This window comes from Rhinopithecus bieti, unplaced genomic scaffold (assembly GCF_001698545.2).
Source record: "Rhinopithecus bieti isolate Rb0 unplaced genomic scaffold, ASM169854v2 scaffold_6380, whole genome shotgun sequence".
Lineage (NCBI taxonomy): Eukaryota > Metazoa > Chordata > Mammalia > Primates > Cercopithecidae > Rhinopithecus > Rhinopithecus bieti.
This window is the reverse complement of record NW_016806642.1, coordinates 1,908,905-1,929,560: the sequence shown is the minus strand read 5'-3', so window position 1 is coordinate 1,929,560 and position 20,656 is coordinate 1,908,905. Positions and strand designations below refer to the sequence as shown.

Sequence of the window (20,656 nt, the reverse complement as noted above, 5' to 3'; positions counted from 1 at the left end):
CCCGCCTCGGCCTCCCAAAGTGCTGGGATTACAGGCGTAAGCCACCGCGCCCGGCTGTCTGGCTAATTTTTTTGTATTTTTTTATAGACAGGTTTTTGCAGTGTTGCTCAGGCTGGTCTCAAACTCCTGGGCTCAAGCGATCCGCTGGTGTTGGCCTTCCAAAGTGCTGGGACTACAGGCATGAGCCACCATGCCCAGCTAGAAACTTCTTAAAAATGAAGTCATGTTTGTGAAATCCAGATCCTTTCTATTTGTGTCTAAGATACATGACCCAGTCTGGGAGAAAAAAGCAAAAAGCCAGACAATTCTACACTGCTCCATGCCTGATGTCTTCTTCCATGCTTGGGATGGGTTTTAATCTTCTAGTTGAAAACTGTCCCTATGGGACTTTAAAGTACAGCTTTCTTTTCCTAAATACGTGTAAGAAATCCTCTTTTCTAAAGGGATAAAAAACATTTTCTTCTTTCATTAGAACTTGTACTATTACAATTCCATTAGATTCAACTTAAAATATTACAACTGTTAATAACTAGCCTTTAAAATACAAATAAATTTTTGTGTTTTCACCCGTTTTCATCCCTTACATCAACTCATACTAGTATTAAACGTCAATCCTCTGTACCACACCAACACACTGTAAGGCAATAGAAGGCTCTAATACGAATTTTAAAGGAGTCTAGAAACATAAAACAAATTCACAAAACACCAGCAAATTAAGATGAATTATATATACTAATTGTGTGATTTTAAATGTTTGCTCTTTCAAACCAATGCTTTCAATTAACTGCAAACCACCTATCAAAAATATTCAGAAAAAAATGAAACCAACCAACCACCTAACAATAAAAAGTAAGGCCAAGGGTGGTGGCTGACACTCGTAATCCCACACTCTGGAAGGCATAGGCAGGAGGGCTGCTTGAGTCCAGGAGCTGGCACAGGCATGTAGTTCCAGCTACTCAGGAGGCTGAGCTAGAAGGATCGATTGAGCACATGGAGGTTGAGGCTGCAATAAGCTGTGACCATGCTACTGCATTCCAGCCTATACGACAGACTAAGACCTTGTCTCAAAATAAAGTATATGAGGGAGTGCTCACTTTGGCAGCATATATACTAAAAGTGGAATGATACAAAGATTATTAGCATGATCCCCACAAGGATGACAAGCAAAACTGTAAATTGTTCTCTATTTTTTAAAAACTAAAACATAGGGCCGGGCACGGTGGCTCAAGCCTGTAATCCCAGCACTTTGGGTGGCCGAGACGGGTGGATCACGAGGTCAGGAGATCGAGACCATCCTGGCTAACACGGTGAAACCCCATCTCTACTAAAAAATAAAAAAAAAAAAATTAGCCGGGCGAGGTGGTGGGCGCCTGTAGTCCCAGCTACTCAGGAGGCTGAGGCAGGAGAATGGCATAAACCTGGGAGGCGGAGCTTGCAGTGAGCCGAGATCTGGCCACTGCACTCCAGCCTGGGTGACAGAGCGAGACCCCGTTTAAAAAAAAAAAAAAAAAAAAAAAACTAAAACATAGAAACAATACAAAATAAAGTATTTGGGAAAATGTGTTTAGGCTATACGCAGATACCATGCCATTTTATATAACGGACTTGAGCATCTGAAAATTTTAGTATCTCTGGGTCCTGGAACAAATCCCCTGCAGATACTAAGAAATTGTACTGGGATAAATTTGGGGCAGGGGTTTGGGGGAAATCTTTTCTTTTCTTTCGAGACAGTCTTGCTCTGTCAACTAGACTGGAATGCAGTGATGCGATCTTGGCTCACTGCAACCTCTGCCTCCTGGGCTCAAGTGATCCTCTCCTGCCTCAGCCTCCTAGGTAGCTGAGACCACAGGTGCATGCAACCACATCCAGATAATTTTTATAGTTTTTGTAGAAACAGGGTGTTGCCATGCTGCCCAGGCTGGTCTCAAACTTTCAACTCAACAATCTGCTCGCCTCAGCCTCCCAAAGTGCTGGGATTACAGGTGTAAGCCACTGTGCCCAGCCTCCTTCTTTCTAGAGCGCTCAGAGAATGAGCAGTAGAAAACAGAAACTGAGCTCTGTCAATAACATGGTAACACAGTTCTCTATTTGTGAACAGTTTCTTCCTTCCTCTTAACTACCTCACATTTGTCATGAGAATGAAGATATGTACAAGTTAAACAGCTTTTAAAAAAATTTTTTTTGAGAAAGAGTCTTGCTCTGTTGCCCAGGCTGGAGTGCAGTGGTGTGATCTCAGCTCACTGCAACCTCCACCTCCTGTGTTCAAGTGATTCTCCTGCCTCAGCCTCCTGAGTAGCTGGGATTACAGATACGCGCCACCACACCCGGCTAATTTTGTATCTTTAGTAGAGATGGGGTTTCTCCATGTTGGTCAGACTGGTCTTGAAATCCTGACCTCAGGTGATCCACCCATCTCAGTCTCCTAAAGTGCTGGGATTAGAGGTGTGAGCCACCGTGCCTGGCAAAAACCAAGTGTTCTAATGCAGTTTTTTCTCTACAGGACTTAAAAAAAGATAATATCCTCATTTACTATTCATATGGAGTAAATGTTAAAAATCATCTCTAAACCTAAAAAAAACTTTAAATCTTTTAACCTCCATTTTATTTTACAATGTTTCCCAGTTTGTCTTATAGCCATTTTGCAGTTTAAAAAATTAAGCGTATCGGCTGGGCATGGTGGCACTCGCCTGTAATCCCAGCACTTTGGGAGGCTGAGGCAGCTGGATCACTTGAGGCCAGGAGTTCGAAATCAGCCTGGCCAGCATGGTGAAACTTCATCTCTACTAAAAATACAAACATTACCCGAGCGTGGTGGCGAATGCCCATAATCCCAGCTACTGGGGAGGTTGAGACACAAGAATTGTTTGAATTCGTGAGGCGGAAGGTTGTGGTGAGCAGAGATGGTACCACTGCATTCCAGCCTGGGCGAAAGAGTCAGACTGTGTCTCAAAAAAAATAAAAACAACTAATACCTTATTAAATGGGTTTGCCCTCACAATATTTTAATTTAACTTTACCTTAGGATGATAAAACTTGCAGTCTGGATTTCTGGCACAGCCCAATTTATGATATGAATAAATCAAACACAAATGTCAAAAGGTTAAAGGAAGCTGATAGAGAAAAAAAATTTAGGAGAAGAAATAATATAGTTTGGCTTTAAAAACTCATACAAGCCCTAACAGGGAGCGGCACTGAAACATTCCTCTAAGAACACACCCCAAAGCTTAAACGGAAGCTACCAAATTCAAAAGCCATCAATGTGACTTTCTCCAATACAGCTGACCCTTGAACAACTTGGGTTTGAACATTCTGCCTCTGTCAGCCTTGAGATAAGCAAGCCCAACCCCTCTTCTTCCTATCCAAAATAAAGACCTTTATGATGATCCAGTTCCACTTAATGAACAGTAAATATATTTTCTCAACATTTTAACTTACTTTACTGTAAAATTACAGTATATAATATGCAACATGCAAAATGTGTTAACTGGTTATCAATAAGACTTTCAGTCAACAGGTTATTAGTAGTTAAGTTTTGGCAGTCAAAGGTTACATGTGCACTGATCTGCAGGGTCAGTGCCCCTAGCACCCTCATGTTGTTCAACAAGTCAACTGTATTTTCACTAGTTTCCATGTTTCTTAAGTAAAACTCACATATTCTTTGGTTTTTAAAGCCATCATTCCTTAGACAAGATGCATATTACCACTTACTGAGTGTCCTGGCCATTACATATGGTATAGGCAGCCAGTTTCAAAAGTTGAATTCCAAATGAAGTCACTTACATTTTAGGTTAAACCATATGAAAACGTCAAGATTTCAACCTAACACCGTAATACCAAAGTCCTTTAATGATCCCCAGTTTGGCAAGATTTCAAAAATACAACCACAACTTTAAAAAGAACTATCATATTTCTGAACACTAATAATTACATGATACACCACTAACAGCTTTTTAGGAAAAAGCATCTCTACCACATAAAACATAATTATGAATTGATCGAAGGACTTTCTTAGAATATGTGATAATAGTTTATTTTCCTTATAAAGCAAATTATCTGCCCCAAATGATCCTATGTAAAGCTTTTTTTATAGACAAATCACCCATGTGAAATTTTAAAACAAAAATTATAAATACAAGTCACATCTGAACATTTTCAAACACGACAAAACTTAATTTTACCTCTTCACTCTTTGATTTATGAAGAACAAATCCCTTCTTCCACTGCCCATCAGCACCTTCATTTGGTTTTCGGATATTAAATTCTACTTTTGCCCGGTCCTTATTTTGAATAGCCTTCCACTCATCCAAAGTCATCTCTTTTGGACCCTCCTCTTTTACCTCTTCAACTTCATTCTCCCTGTGAAAAGGTTTTCAAGTTTTATACCTGGTGGAGAGCTGATATAATTTACATAAAAGTATTTCAAATTTATGATTTTAATTAAGAAAGTTAACCTTGTAATCTTTTAGAGAAAGATTATCCAAGGATGATAAAACTAGGATACACAGGGTATCCTAGTTTCCTGTGTAACTAAGCAACTTGGTAGAGACCAGGAATTCAGTGTTTGCTGACTATAGACAAATAAGGGATATAGAATTCATCCTCATGAACTCTTAAATGATCATTTATCAGTAATACAACCTAGAACAGGCCTTACTAATACTAAAATATACATTTCTTAAAAACAGTTAACGGCCAGGCACGGTGGCTCATGCCTATAATCCCAGCACTTTGGGAGGCCGAGGCGGGCAGATCACAAGATCAGGAGATCGAGACCATCCTGGCTAACACAGTGAAACCCCGTCTCTACCAAAAATACAAAAAATTAGCCAGGCGTGGTGGCGGGCCCCTATAGTCCCAGCTACTCCAGAGGCTGAGGCAGGAGAATGGCGTGAACCCGGGAGGCGGAGCTCGCAGCGAGCCAATATCACGCCACTGCACTCCATTCTGGGCTATGAGCAAGACTCCGTCTCAAAAAATAAAAAACCAAACAGTACCTTGTTTAAAAACTACCCTCTTAGGTAAAATCCTCAGCCTATCTTCTTCTAAACCACATTTTTAATTTCCATAATTCCCAAAATACATAATTCTTAATAACACACAAGAAGGTAATTCTCTTGACAGAAGGATGTCTGTCAGCAACCAGGGTTCAAATTTTGGAATATAAAAAAACTGTTCCTCTATGCTTTACTTCGGCAACTAACACAGCAAATAAAAACAATAGCCATGTTTCTACAAATCCTAAAATCCTTATACTCCAATTTTCAAACCAACCTGTATATGAAAAGGAGGCCAAGGATTCACTGCTAATAGAACTATCCACAAACACACACTGGTTTCATTATTTAATACTAAACCATTTATTTCCAAATATAATTCTCCAGTCATAACTATTGAATATGATCCTTTCCTCTTTTTACAGAAACAAAGCACTGGCCTGGGGTTCCATTATTTTAGTATAATCTCAATTTGCAATTGTCATCAAACAAGTCATTTGCTATTTGGGGAGCCCTTCTTTCCAAAGATAGCAGATGACTCAGTTAGCTTTACAGCTCAAATATCTCCCTGGATGCTGCCCTTTACTGTTTGACAAATCCTATCTTAAAACTTCCTCCAGTTATATCTATGCTGCAAAAAACAAAAAACAACTTTCTAGAGCAAGTTCACACTGAATTGGGTACTGAGTCCACCCAGTCATTTTACAGATGAGAAATCCAAGAATATAAAAAAAGTCCTGGTTACCCATGTTATGACACAGCCAGGAATATAACTTAGCATACCTTTTATCGTATCATGGAGGCATGACACCCACCTTTCAGGAATTACTGTAAGGATTAAATAAAAACCAAACAGAAGCTCTGGAAGCTATATATAAGCTAGTTAATCAAAGTCAACCAATGTTGTGTTTCTTAAATTTATACTTCCATATGCTATGCCCAGATTCTTCCCTACTCTGGAGTAAGATTAGAGACAGTTCTAATGTGATGGATAATTACTTTCTTTAAACCAAACACCTTCAATTTCATTCCTGGGTACTGAGCTAAGGATTTGCTACCGATACCCTATCAACACATTAGTACCTTTTGGTAAACAGTTACAATATTTGCAGATCACTCTGAGTGATTCAACATGGGCTCTATTAAACAGTTGTGGTTGGATGCAGTGGCTCACACCTGTAATCCCAGCATTTTGGGAGGCCAAGGCGGGAGGATCACTTGAGGCCAGGAGTTCAAGACCAGCCTGGCCAACATGGTGTAACCGTGTCTCTACTGAAAATACAAAAATTGGCCGGGCGCGGTGGCTCAAGCCTGTAATCCCAGCACTTTGGGAGGCCGAGACGGGCGGATCATGAGGTCAGGAGATCGAGAGCATCCTGGCTAATACGGTGAAATCCCGTCTCTACTAAAAAATACAAAAAACTAGCCGGGCGACGAGGCGGGCGCCTGTAGTCCCAGCTACTTGGGAGACTGAGACAGGAGAATGGCGTGAACCCGGGAGGCGGAGCTTGCAGTGAGCTGAGAGCCGGCCACTGCACTCCAGCCTGGGTGGCAGAGCAAGACTCCGTCTCAAAAAAAAAAAAAAAAAGAAAAAGAAAATACAAAAATTAGCCAAGCATGCTGGAGCATACCTATTGTCCCAGGTACTCGGGAAACTGAGGCAGGGGAATCGCCTGAACCTCAGAATGGCCAAAATTGCGCCACTGCACTCTAGCATGGGAGACAGGAGACTGTGTCTCAAAGAAATAAACAAACAAAAAAGTTATGTTGACCACTATGAGAAACTTAACGTTGCATAGGGTTCATTTGTTAAGGCACCAATCACAATTTCGTTGTTTATCAGGCAAAAGTATGATTCCATTATAGTTTTGCATAAATTTTTACTACCAAGTTCAAAACATCACCCAATACTAGGTACTTTTATCTACTCCCTCCAATAGTATATCATTTTTCCTTATCCCAACAAATCCATGGAATATGATACTCCCATCATTAACAGTGTTTCACCATAAGAGCAGTTCTTCCTGAAGAAAAGCAAAAATTTAAGGACAGGTGCAGTGACTCACGTCTGTAATCCCAGCACTTTGGGAGGCTGAGGTGTGCAGATCACCTGAAGTTGGGAGTTGGAGGTCAGCCTGACCAATATGGAGAAATCCCATCTCTACTAAAAATACAAAATTAGCCAAGCATGGTGGCAGGCACCTGTAGTCCCAGCTACTCAGGAGCTGAGGCAGGAGAATCACTTGAACCCAGGAGGCAGAGGTTGCAGTGAGCCGAGATTGCGCCATTGCACTCCAGCCTGGGCAATGAGTGAAACTCCGTCTCAAAAAAAAAAAAAAAAAAAAAGGGCGAGTTTAGAAAGCATCTGCCCCTTCCACCCCCAAACTAACTTGAATATGCTTCTGGTTAGGAATCACTGTCCTAAATAACCTGTAATCCAAGACTTTAAACCACAATACTATAACAAATAACTGACAAAATAAACATAATTTTAGGACAGGCGCCGTGGCGCACACCCATAATCCCAGCACTTTGGTCAGGAATTTGAGACCAGCCTGGCCAACATGGTGAAATCGTCTCTACTAGAAATACAAAACATTAGCCAGGTGTGGTGATGCACGCCTGTAATCCCAGTTACTCGGAAGACTGAGGCAGAAGAATCGCTTGAACCCAGGAGGCGGAGGTTGCAGTGAGCCGAGAAAACGCCACTGCACCTCAGCCTGGGTGACAGAGCGAGACTGTCTCGAAAAAGCAAAAAAAAAAAACAAAGAACCATGTAATTTTAAAAGCTAGTGAAGGGCCAGATGTGGTGGCTCACTCCTGTAATCCCAGCACTTTGGGAGGCCGAGGAGGGCAGATCACCTTAGGTCAGGAGTTCAAGACCAGCCTGTCCAGTTGGCCAAGACAGTGAAACCCCTCTCTACTAAAAAATATAAAATATTAGCCAGGCATTAAAGAAAAAAAAAAGAAAAGTTAGTGAAGGGCTGGGCAAGGTGGCTCACGCCTGTAATCCCAGCACTTTGGCAGGCCAAGGTGGGTGGCTTGCCTGAGCTCAGGAGTTGAAGACCAGCCTGGGCAAAATGGTGAAACTCTGCTCTACTAAAAACACAAAAATTAGCTAGGCCTGGTGGCAGGCACCTGTAGTCCCAGCTACCCAGGTGGCTGAGGTGGAAGGATTGTTTGAGCCCAGGAGGCGGAGGGTGCAGTGAGCCAAGATCACTCCACTACATTCCAGCCTGGGCAACAGAATGAGACTTTGTCTCAAAAAAAGGAAAAAATGTTCGTGAATAACATACTCTGATCTTTGCTCTCTTCACACATTTAAAAACAGGCCAGTAATGCTCTGTTCCAAATTTTACATTGGAAGTAACTTCAAGACAGAACTAATCTTAAAATGGCCACATTTTCTACTTTTAACTATCTCAAAGTAAAATTTGTACGGTTGTATGACAATCAAATGACTAATCAAACAGAAATAACCACATTAAAATAGTCTATTTTTCAAAGCATTAGAGTCAAATATATACACATAAAGCACTCTTTTAAGGGCTGGGTGCAGTGGCTCATGCCTGTAATCCCAGCACTTTGGAAGGCCAAGGCAGGAGGAATGCTTGAGCCCAGGAATTCCAGACCTGCCTAGGCAATATAGTGAGACCCAGTCTCTTATCAAAAGAAGAAAAAGCATTCTTTTAAATACTCTTTGAGGAATAAGGGTACAATACGTCTCCCTTGTCAAAACAAAAAGCCATCAAGCAACAGCATTAAATCTATGGGTTATCTCATTGGTCAAAATCCAGTGCTTTCAATTCCGGGTCATTACTATTACACACAAAACCACTTACTTATTTTCAGTGTCTGCCACTGGATGATGTTCTTCACCTTCAGGTGTTTCCTCAGTCACATTTGATTGATCCAAGTCACTGTAATTATAAGATATTTGTTTCTGAATGTATTTGGGGGACTCTCTAAGGAAAGAAAGAAAAAGAAAGGCATCTAGGTCCATTTACATGTAGCTGAAGAGTTCTTCATACAAAAATACCACAAGCCCTCACTTTCTCTAACTCCCTTCCTATTAAATACACTCCCCAGAAGACCTTGAAAATGAAATAATATAAACTATTTAGTTCATATACTTCATACTTAAAAAGTAACAGAACAAGGCAGTTAATTATAAAACAAAGCTTTAATAGCTTAACAAATTTTGTAATGACAACAAAGTCAAAAGCTAGAATAGGAACTATTAAGGACACTGAGATAATCAGAATACCCAAATAACCTTATTGTGGGGTTTCAGGAAAAGCTACAAATACATATGGGGAAAAAAATGAGTAACAAATATATTGAAGTATAGAAAAACCAGTCATTCAATACACTACAACCCAAATTCATCCCATAGGACATTATCTTATAGTAGCTCTCAGAGGAGAGCATTCATTTTTATCTCAGAGACAAGTAAACTTTGACAGAGGTATGGATTAACCTCTAGTTAGGTACAGAATTTTTAAAAAAATCAGAATACCAACGTTAATTCGTCTTTGACAGTTCCCCAGTTGTGAGATCCGCTACCTCCACGTTTGTCCTCGTGCTTCAGGCCACTGTAATGTGAAAAAGAACTAACAAAACTGAGTTAACATAATACTCTTTAGTTCTAGAAATTCAAAGTTTGTTTATTAGATTAAAATATTAAAATAAACTAAAAACCAGTAAGACTTACGATCTATCACTTCCACTATGCCTATCAAATTCACGTTTGCCACGAGAATCAAATCCATCTCCTCGGCCCATTCCACGTCCACGGCCCCCTCGACCTCTTCCAAGACCACCACGACCTCGAATAGGTCGGTCAATAATCGGTCTATAATATAAACAAATAAATTATACTTCCATGGTTTCCAGAATGAGGGAAATCCATCCAAAAAACCAAAAATACAGAACATGTTTACCAGCTCAAAAACCAATAAATACACATGCTTCAGAAAATTCAAAATAGTCTATTTCTAAACATAAAGGAAACCAGAACAAGAAAGCTATTTTAGTACTCTAAAACATTACTACCAATGCATATACTTTTCCACTGCTATTCATTGCATATATAATCCAGTCCATCACTATTTACCAATACACTTAAAAATTAAACACATTTAATAAATAACAGTATTTTCCTTCTAACTCTGTATCTGGAGACAGCAAGAAAAAGAAACTGGTTATCAATTCAATAAAGTGCTTCCATTACAAGAGGCCTAAGTTTGAACCGTCACCCAAAGGTCTAAAGCATAACAATGCACACATACAGATGTTTCTGTCAAAAACTAATAGAAACAATTAGCCAGACTGCTACCTGGCAATTATTCCCAATTTACAGCTTAACATTAAGCGGTGACTCTATAAAGTAACAAAATATGAAGACTTTTTTGGTTCACGCCTGTAATCCCAATATTGCAGGAGGATAGCTTAAGCAGAGGAGCTCAAGACCCACCCATGCAATATATATATAGTGAGACCTCAGCTCTACAAAAAAATTAGCTGAGTGTAGTGGTGTGATCTTGCAGTCCCAGCTACTCAGGAGGACTGAGATGAGAGGACTGCTTGAGCCCAGGAAGCAGAGGCTGTAGTGAGCTACGCTTGCATCACTGCACTCCAAGCCTAGGTGTTACACCAAGATCCTGGCTCAAAAACAAAAAAAACAACTTACCGATCAACTGAAAATTCGCCTCCTTCACCCTTTTCTTCAACTGGCTTTTCGAATCTTCGTTCACGAGGTGGTCGCCTTTCTGGTCTTCTATCAATTATTTTCCCTTCACCCTGAAGTTGTTGATCAGGTCTTCTTCCAACTCGTCTTATTCCTAAAAGGATAGATAATCTGCATAAGCAAACTATTTTTGCAATACAAAAAGTTTAGGCCTGGACTGTCAAAAGCTGCTTCTCTTCCAATCCACTACCATTTCCTGTTGGAAAAAAGCAAACACTGGGCAACTCTAATGTGTAATGTAACAAAGTACCTTAGGGAAACTGCCATTTAAAGACAATAAACCTTCCAATCCATACCACGGACCAAATACATAAATAAAATAAAGACAATAAACTTGTTTTAAACTTCTATTTAGTTTGCCAAGTTATTCTTCCCCTCATAAGCATTTTCTATAACTTACTTGGAAATCATTTGAGCAACCATTATTCCCGTCGCTTTCCAAGGTATCAGTCTCTTAATAAAAAGTTTTAAATTTAAAAAATGTTAAGCAAGTGATACATTTTGGCTTTTAAAATGCCAAAGAAAATACCAGCAGCCATTCATAACCAAGCAAATCAACACACTCACTAGATATGGCCCCTCACAAAAGTGAGGGCCACAATATGTTATCCCATCTAATCTGAAAAAAAAAAAGCAATTAAGACTCATAATTCTATGGAATTACAAATCTGAAAGGAAAATATGGCATTTAGGATTATTAAAGAACATCACCTCAGTTTAAAACAGCCATTTAACCAGAAAGTGTCATCTTTTAGTCTTCTTAACTGCAGGCACACAAAAAGGGCCACCTTCCCCTATTAAATAGTTTAAAAATTTATAACATGTAAGTGTATATATGTTTGTACACACTCCTACATCTCTAAGTTCTTCCAAGTTAGGAAACAGTTACTTATTATGCATGGAGACAGTCCTCTAAAAAATTTGCCCTAACAACTATCTTTATTATCAAATAAAATTTAAAAACCAAATAGACACACATAAGACCCCTTTTAAGCAATATATAAGAAATAAGAAACTTGTGACACTAAGTGATAGCCGAAGCATTTACTAATTTCCCCCTTTACTGGTTTTCCTGTAATGTTTGAAACCCCACAAACGCAACCAATTTAAATTATTGGTGCCCTTAAGGATCAATAGATGGATGATTAAATTAATGACTTTAAGATTGTTGGTATGCTCTAATTCCCAATTTCTGACAAAGTCATGCAGCAGCTGAGGAATTGGTTTTACAAGATTTTAAGCTGCTTCACTTTGGTTCTAAGAAAGTAGAACACCATCAGGACACACCCAATTGTTCAACTGCCTGTAACTGGAGCCAAACAGTAACTATTAATCTCTTCAATAGAATTTTGAAGTTCATTCCCTACAAATACAAGATAGACTACAAATGTTAGACCTTACACCAAGGTATTTAAATAAATGTCATCAGTAATAAAGTGTACGGGGGTGGAGTTATGGAGCCAGTCCTTGCAATAATATCCAAGCCACACACACCCAAGTGAACAATAGTTGGCGTCCCCACCCAACATCAATATTAAGCTTACAGAATCTTAGAAACTTATTAAACTCACCTAATGAAAAAGACTGACATTTAAAAATGCAAGCTTCTTTTGATATACTTATGTATAACCTGCAAGCTCACTAACTGCACTAGTTTCAAGGCATCCATTCTGTTTTAGAAAATCCCTGGTCTACACTCTCAATGACATTCTGCTGTCAATTCTCAAGTTCTTCAAACGGGCAAGAGAAGCTACAAAATTAATTCATAAAACATAAACATTAAATATCTGTCTAAAGTATGTCAAGCATTATGTCACCATGTGTTGTCAAAACCACAGAACACAATCAGGTTAACCTTCCTACTATCTGGAGGGATTTTGTTTACAGATTTATTCCCAGTCAATAGGACAGTAGAATCTCAAAACGGGTATTGTCCATTCAACAGTTTTCCTGTATTTACATGCACATGCTTGTATTTTATGCAACTTAGTAAGAGTGCTCTGAAATACTGGCCTAAGGAAAATGTTGATTGCTAATATGGAATAGTTTTCCCATGGAAAGACTTACTGAATGGTGAACTTAAGTCTTAGTTCTAACTTTATGTAATCATTCCCCACATCTATAACTTAAAATACTTTTCAGGTAAGAGCTTATTTCTTAGATGGTCTTCATGATCAACATAACTCAGGCATTTAAACATGCTTCGTGTTTTGAACATTCAAAATGAGTGAACACATCTACCTGGTACACATTATTCGTCAGACTCAACTTTTTTGTGTACTTTCTTAAGCATAAGCATAGTTTAAATAATTACACAAGTCAGCGTTACTTAACACACGAATTAAATGATTTATTTAGTTGTGTTAGATTGCCATAAAGCTTAACTGGCTGAAGACATACTTGGCCTAAGTGATGTACATGCTTTCTAATACTCCAACTGGGTTTCTCCTCAACCTATAATTTTACCACAAGAATTAATTATTTTCTTTCATTCACCACCTAGGACCGAGGTTCTTCATTCTAAGCCTCACAAAAGTCCTCAAAAAAAAAAAAAAAAAAAAAACAACAAAAAACAAAAAACCTCCTAAAACAAAACCTACCACGAGGAAATTGTTTTGATTTTTAAAATTTGTTGAATGTCACAGAAGTCAACTAAAGCTAATGAGAACTCCTTTCAGAGAAGCACGTAGCAGGAAGGGGTAATTTCAACTTTCAACATATAAATACAGCTTTAAAGATTCAGACCTTAGGTCCGACACCTGCTTGCTATTGATCATGCACGTTCTTATCTTCGAACTACTTGCTCTTTTTCATCCGTAACAAACTGGTAATGAGAATGCAAAAATCAAGACAATCCTGTGAACTCACAGTGCCCTGGAAGCAACTATTAACCGCCAGTGAAACTCTGACCATGCTTCACGCACATGTGGGGGAAAAAAAAGCTGCAGACTCTAAAGAGCTCTGCTGCGACTAATGCTGTGACAACCTCTGCACTCACTTTACCCACGAGGCCCAGACCCTACCACGTGACTCAGTTTGGGGAGTCTAGAGAGAGGATCGTGACTCGAGGACGTTCCTCGGGACGTCCTGCGATCACCAGTCTTCATTCATAATTCCCGCTTCTGCTTAGTCGAGTGTGGCCAAACTCCTCCATTTCCCAACAGCTCAACTCACCCCAGCAAGTTCTGAGAAAGTCCTAACAGTTGAGAGGTGGAGGAGAAACAATAAAGCACACGCGGCACCCCAACCTGCAGCTTACTCCGCAAGTCCGATAGCCTGGAGCGACCCCCTGCTTTTCGGAGGGGATACTCCGCGCCGTCGTGGGACAAGATGGCAGGACAGGAGCCTGAAACAACAGCACCTCAAAGGAGCAGTTCTGCGCAGTAAGCAGCGATGGACCCCAAGCCCCTCCGTTTAACTACGGAAAGCTTCGGTGAGTGGCCGGCTTCCCCGCACCTCAGTCCATGCGCTCGCGCACCAAGGAATCCGGCGGGAAGGCAACAGCCTCCCAGGACTTCTAGCGCGCTCGAGAAACAGCTCATCTCCGACCACGCTCCTCTGCTCACAACCTAAGGCGGGAAGGGGGTGGCTCCGAGAGCCTCGCCGGCGGTGGCTTGAACTTGGGGCTACCACGCTTCTGGCACCTTCGCAGGACCTGGCTTTTGTCGCGCGAAGAAACGTGAGGAAATAGGCGGCAAAGTCTCCCGCGGACCCTCGGAGCTCCAGAAACAAGTGGCAGCCGGCAGCCCTCTCGCTCCTTCCCTCCATCCCAGTCTCCCCCACATTCTGCCCCTGCTTTACCTTCTTTCTTGAGCGCCACGGGCGGCTGCGTCTCCTCTTTCTTGTCAACCACGCCAACGCTGGGAGGCAGCGGGTTCTTGCGGTCTTTCTGGGACTCCTTGCGCAGCTGTTTGCCTGCCGCGTTAGAGTTGGTCTGGGCCGCGGCCTGAGCTGCGCTCTTGGCCCCGGGGCCCCCAACGCCGCCCCCGCCGGCTTCTTTTTTCTTGTTCTCCGCTGCCTTCAGCACCTCGAAGGGGTCTGATTCGTCGTCAAATAACTGGTCGAATCGGTTGGTGACCACGCAGCCGAAGCCTTCCTGTAAGTGCCCAGGCATGATGGTGGCTCGGAGGCGCGTTCCTCCACGGATTGCAGCGGGCCGCGCCGAGCCAAGAGCGCCTGCTTCAGCTCTTCCCACAAGATGGCCGGGCCGAGAGAGGAGGGCCGTCTTCTCTTCCGGCGCCAGGCACACATCCGGGAGCGGCCAGCGCCGCAAGGCACTGTGGGGTATGTAGGCCAGAGTCGTTTCTCCTGAGGCGACTCCCAGCATTGGGACTACAATTCCCAGGATGCACCGCGCGACAACTCTTCGCGCGCGCCCGAGAGGTGGGACCCCAAGAAGGGAGTGAAGCGTGCGAGCTGAAGGAGGGGGAGCGTGGTGGTGGGCGGAGTCCTGCCACCTGCTCTGGTCACCCTTAAACTCTCTAGGTCTTCAGCTACCCTGAAACCAGAAAAACGTGACGGCGTAGCTGACTCGCGAAAGTGCTCTTTGGTTTCACTCATGCTCCCTCGAGCTCAGGCTAACTTTCCCCATCGCTCCGGGAAGGGTCAAGGTGACTCCCAGACCTTACATCTGAGACGCACAAACTTCCGGGGGAGGGGGTGTTACTGAGGCGCCGCGCCGGCCACGAGTAGGGTGGACCCTGCCTGTGCCAAGTCCGAGCTGCTTAGTTGCTGGAGTGCCCTTCCGTCAGGCTCCACCGTGAATCGAGGCTCTTCTGTCTAATGTGAGGTGGAATACGTTTCCTCTAGCGGGGACATGAACTAGGGTAGCAGAACTAACCAAAAAGACAAGTGAAACTATCACATGGGAGCGTGGCGCGTCTTTCCCGGGCTTCTCACCGTGTGGCGGCCGGTGTCGTAGGAGTGGTTAACTCCTGACGGTGCAGCGCTAGACGCGGGGCAAGCCGCCAGGAAGCACTGTTTATAGAAACGCTGTTACAATCGTTCCAATTAATTGTCCGTTCGTGTCCGGCAAGTCAGGGCTTAGGTGGCTGTGGTGTTAGTCACATGCGCCCAATAAATACCATTTTAGAGCATTTCGAGTGCGTGTGTGTTAGGAGTTCTGGTGAGGGGTGGGAAATATTGAAGTCGATACTTAATAATGACAAAGCATTGATACTAGTTGAGAATATTAAAGTTCATTAAAACAGTTTGAATGCATATTTAAGCGCATTTGGTAGCACCGTGTTTAAATATAATTTTTAAATCCTTTTCCATTAACACAAAATAGCAAATGCATCTCTTATTTGGCAGGAGCTATGAATAACCTTGAACTCAACATTGTGTTAGGCAAATAGTTGCCTCTTTTCACTAATGCTGAAACCACTTCAGAGGATGAAATGATTTACCAAATTCACACCTCTGTAAGTGCTAGTGACAGGTATTAGCCCAGTCTTCTACCTCCACTAGGAGACCGGACATCAGCTCTTTAATTCAGACTCTGCCCTGATAGAAAGCTGTCCAATTTTTAAGTTTCCGATATGATTTAAACATGGTTGTGTGTCAGGGTATGTAACATGGAGGAATGTAATCATCAATTTCCAAGCAGATTTTAAATCAATTCCTTAGCAGGGAAAATAGAAGACACAAGTCATATTACATACATGTGGCAGCAAACCTCCTTGTTTTCTTGTTTCTCGATCCTCCCCTACTCTTCAGAGCCACTTCTCTGCTGCCTCAGTCCTACCCACCCCAACCTCAAACACACCCCCTATCTCATCCTCCCTTCCACAGGCTCTGGCTCTGTGGCACCTACCAAGACAAGGAGCTTTTGACCATACTCTTCCCACCTTTTCGAAATAGCTCAAGTGCAATGTAGAAGATCTCCACATTTTGACAGATCCTCTCTCTTCACGGGCTGTTGCATCTTTGAGACTATCTGCATCTTTGAGACATCTGTGAAAGCTCCTCTTCTTACCTCTTTCTGGCCACGGCCACAGTAACGATATTCATAGCCAAAATGTGATGTTTTAGTATGTGCTTGGTGCACTTTACGTATGTGATCCCCTTTAAACCTTACATCAGCTCTATAAGAAAGTTATTACTCCATACCCCCCCAAAAAATGTTATTACTTCTGTTTTAAGATGAAGAAAATGAGAACAAAGAGCTTAAGTAAGTTAACTACTCCTGCCACAATCTGGGGGGTGGGGCAGGCCTGTTGTTAGTCATTTTTTTCCTCCATTACAGATTTCTGGTTTGCTCAGACAGATCTTCGTGACCACCAAGCATTATTACAATAAGAATATTTGAAAATAAGCTACCCTTAGAGAAATTTTCAGCTATGAATTTATGAGGTTCATTTATGCTCCTCAGAGAATTTACCTATTAAGATTACATAAAAATGTTATGAATAAGCATTTGAAGAAAAGGGGAGAATCTTTTATATTTCTGAAAAGTTTTAAAGTCCATTTTTAAAGTATGCAAATAAAGCTCAAGATGGTCTTTTACATCTCTCAATTGTTATTTTATAACTAGTTATTTTCACTGTTTCCTTTATTCTACAAAGTTGAAATATTAATTTTTTAATATTAAAATATCTAAAAGTTCTTGCTACTCTCACTAGGAAAACATCAGCCAAATAATCCTCAAGGGAAGAGAAATTTCCCGGCAGACACTAGTATTCAAATTAAAGGCATGATTTATAAAAGCGACAAGTGTCAGACGGTATCACTGATTAGACATGTGGCCTAAAATGTCATCTCTCTGTAGCAATATTTGAATCACATCTTCTTCTCTGAAAAATACTCATGAAACTTAACAGTCTTATCTACAACAAGCCTCTCTGAAGGGTTTTCTAGCAATAAATGCTGAAAACCATGATTAAATATCCGATGTAGTTGCCTAACGTTAACGAAATGGAGAAACAATATTATATCTCCTTCCTTCCTGCCTTCATTTACGTTCAGGATGCTAATGCAGTACTCAGTTCTCAGCCACATTCCAACTTGCTTTTATCCATTTCTTAATAATCTCAACCCCCTGTTATTGTTGCTATAAATAATAGTAATAATTAACAATTTCTGTACTACATTTTTTTCTACCCATGTTCAGGTGATTCTCCTGCCTCAGCATCCGGATTAGCTGGGATTACAGGCGTGTGCCACCACGCCTGGCTAAATTTTTGTATTTTTAGTGGAGACAGGGTTTCACCATGTTGGTCAGGCTGGTCTTGAACTCCTGACCTCAAGTGATCCACCTGTCTTGGCCTCCCAAAGTGTTGGAATTACAGGCGTGAGCCACTGCATCGGGTCTACTTACTACCATTTGAACATTTATTACGCAGTAGACACTGCTAAGTATTAAATATTAAATAGCTTACATGCATTATTTTGTTTAATTTTCAGAATAACATTATGAAGTAAAAAGTAGTATTACCTCTATCCCCCTTTTATAGATAGGGAACCTGAGGTTAAGTGCCCCTCCGAAATTCACATTGACTGAAAGAGTCTGGCAGTCTGATCTTACAGCCTGGGCACCCAGTGGTAACAAGGAAGAGGAAAAGTCCTTCATCTTTACATTGTTACCACATGTAGCAAAATCAAACTATTCTAACAGTTTGGGGACACTGGATATAGGCATCACATCAATGTAAATAGACTAATTTTTAGTGTATTCAATATATAATGTATTTTTAAAACCAAACCAGTAAAGGTGGTTCTTGTGAAGAAAAGGACAAATCCCCTATGTCTGAAACTGGAATGCTAAGTATAATATTGCAAGTCTAGGCTTGTGCTAAAGTTAGACTATCAGAGCTAAAAATAGAAATATTATACTCCTTCTTTTGCCACCTCAAACTCACTTTGAAGGTTGAGCTTCTTGGGTTTAAACTTCCTTTTTTTTTTTTTCTGCGTTACCAAAAAAGAACAAAACAAAAACATAAAGAGAAACATAGTCATATTGAGATATAATTCATGTGCTATATAATTCACCCACCTAAAGGATACCAGTTAATGGTTTTTAGTATATTCACAGAGTTGTGCAGCCATTACCGCTATCTAATTTTAGAGCATTTTTATCACCCCTGAAAGAAAACTGTACCCATTAGTAGTCATTCTTTATTCCTTCTACCCCCAGCCCTAGGCAACCACTAATTTACTTTCTGTCTCATAGATTTGCCTATTCTGGACATTCCATATAAATGGAATCTTACAATGTGTGGTCTTTTATAACTGGCTTCTTTCATTTATCACAATGTTTTCAAGGTTCATGCATATTGTACCATATATCACGACTTCATTTTTTTTTTGTAACTGAATAATATTCTACTGTATAAATAGACTAAATTTTATTTATCCATTCATCAGTTGATGGAAATTTGGGTTGTTTCCACCTTTTGTCTGTCATGGATAATACTGTTATGAATATTTGTTTGCAGGGTTGGGTGGACATATGTTTTCGATTCTCTTGGAATGGAATTGTTGGGGTCATATGGTAATTCTACGTTTAACATTTTGAGGAACTGCCAAACTATTTTCCAAAAAGGCTGCACAATTTAACAGTCCCACCAACAATTATGTGAGTTCCAAGTTCTCCAAATCCTCACTAATGTTTGTTATTGTCTGTCTTTTTTATTATAACCATTCTACTGGGTGTGAAGTGGTTCTCCTTGTGGTTTTTTTATTGCGTTCCCCTAATGGCTAATGATGTTGGGCATCTTTTTACATGTTTAGTAGCCATTTTTGTATCTTCTTTGGCGAAGTATCTGTTCAGATCCTTTACCTTTTTAAAAACTGGTATACTTCTCTTTTTTATCATCGCATTTTAGGAGTTCTGCATATATTCTAGATGCAAGTTTCTTATCAGATATATGATTTGCAAATTTTTTTTCCCATTCTGGGGATTGACATTTCACTTTCTTTTTTTTTTGTTGTTTTCTCTTTTAATTCTTTTTTTCTTTTGTTTTCCCCATAGCCAACATCATAAGACTTTTACTTTATTGATAGTATCCGTTGGGGCATGAAAGTTTTAATTTGATGTGATCTTTATGATAAAATCCAATTTATCTTTTTTTTTTTTTTTGGTCATTTTTGCTTCTGGTATCTTTTTTTGTTTTGTTTTTTGTGTTTGTTTGTTTGTTTGTTTTTGAGATAGAGTCTCACTCTGTCACCCAGGCTGGAGTGCAGTGAAGGCTCACTGTAGCCTTGAACTTCTGGGATCAAGTGACCCTCCCTCCTCAGCCTCCCTAGTAGCTAGGACTACAGGTGCACGGCAGCACATCCGCCTAATTTTTTTGTGTTTTCTGTAGACAGGGTTTTACCATGTTGCCCAGGCTAGTTCCAAACTCCTGAGCTCAAGCGATTCGTCCACCTCAGCCTCCCAAAGTGTTGGGATTACAGGTGTGAGCCACTGCACCCAGTCCTCTATTGTCATATCTAACAAGCTTTTTCCTAATCTAAGGTCACAAAGATTTACTTCTATGTTTTCTTCTAAAAGTTTTATGGATTTTTAAAAAAATAGTTTTAGAAAAAAATGATAATAAAGTAAAAATAAAAAATAGTTTTAGGCCTTACAGCTAGGCCTTAATCTATTCAAAATTAATTTTGTGGGCTGGGCACGGTGGCTCACGCCTGTAATCCCAGCACTTAGGGAGGCCGAAGCAGGCGGATCACGAAGTGAGGAGATCGAGACCATCCTGGCTAACGCGGTGAGACCCCGTCTCTACTAAAAATACAAAAAAATTAGCCGGGCACGATGGCAGGTACCTGTAGTCCCAGCTACTTGGGAGGCTGAGGCAGGAGAATGGCGTGAACCCAGGAAGCAGAGCTTGCAGTGAGCCAAGATGGCGCGCGCCACTGCACTCCAGCCTAGGCGACAGAGGGAGACTTCGTCTCAAAAGAAAAAAAAAGAAAAACG

General features: G+C 40.9%; 1 protein-coding gene across 4 annotated transcripts in view; it reads right to left on the bottom strand.

Moving 5' to 3' along the window:
• Nucleotides 1–15,320, bottom strand: part of SERBP1 (SERPINE1 mRNA binding protein 1) — a 17,222-nt gene extending 1,902 nt beyond the window's left edge. The window contains exons 1-6 of one of the 4 annotated variants that reach the window (XM_017877149.1): nucleotides 14,545–15,320; nucleotides 10,687–10,837; nucleotides 9,709–9,849; nucleotides 9,518–9,607; nucleotides 8,837–8,959; nucleotides 4,179–4,356 (exon numbers count right to left, since the gene is read on the bottom strand). In XM_017877149.1, the coding sequence (XP_017732638.1) occupies nucleotides 4,179–4,356; nucleotides 8,837–8,959; nucleotides 9,518–9,607; nucleotides 9,709–9,849; nucleotides 10,687–10,837; nucleotides 14,545–15,070 (1,209 nt within the window). In that variant the 5' untranslated portion in view covers nucleotides 15,071–15,320. The remainder of the gene's footprint in view (nucleotides 1–4,178; nucleotides 4,357–8,836; nucleotides 8,960–9,517; nucleotides 9,608–9,708; nucleotides 9,850–10,686; nucleotides 10,838–14,544) is intronic. The other 3 variants (XM_017877151.1, XM_017877150.1, XM_017877152.1) reach the window with 3 other exon arrangements.
• Nucleotides 15,321–20,656: the final 5,336 nt, after the last annotated feature.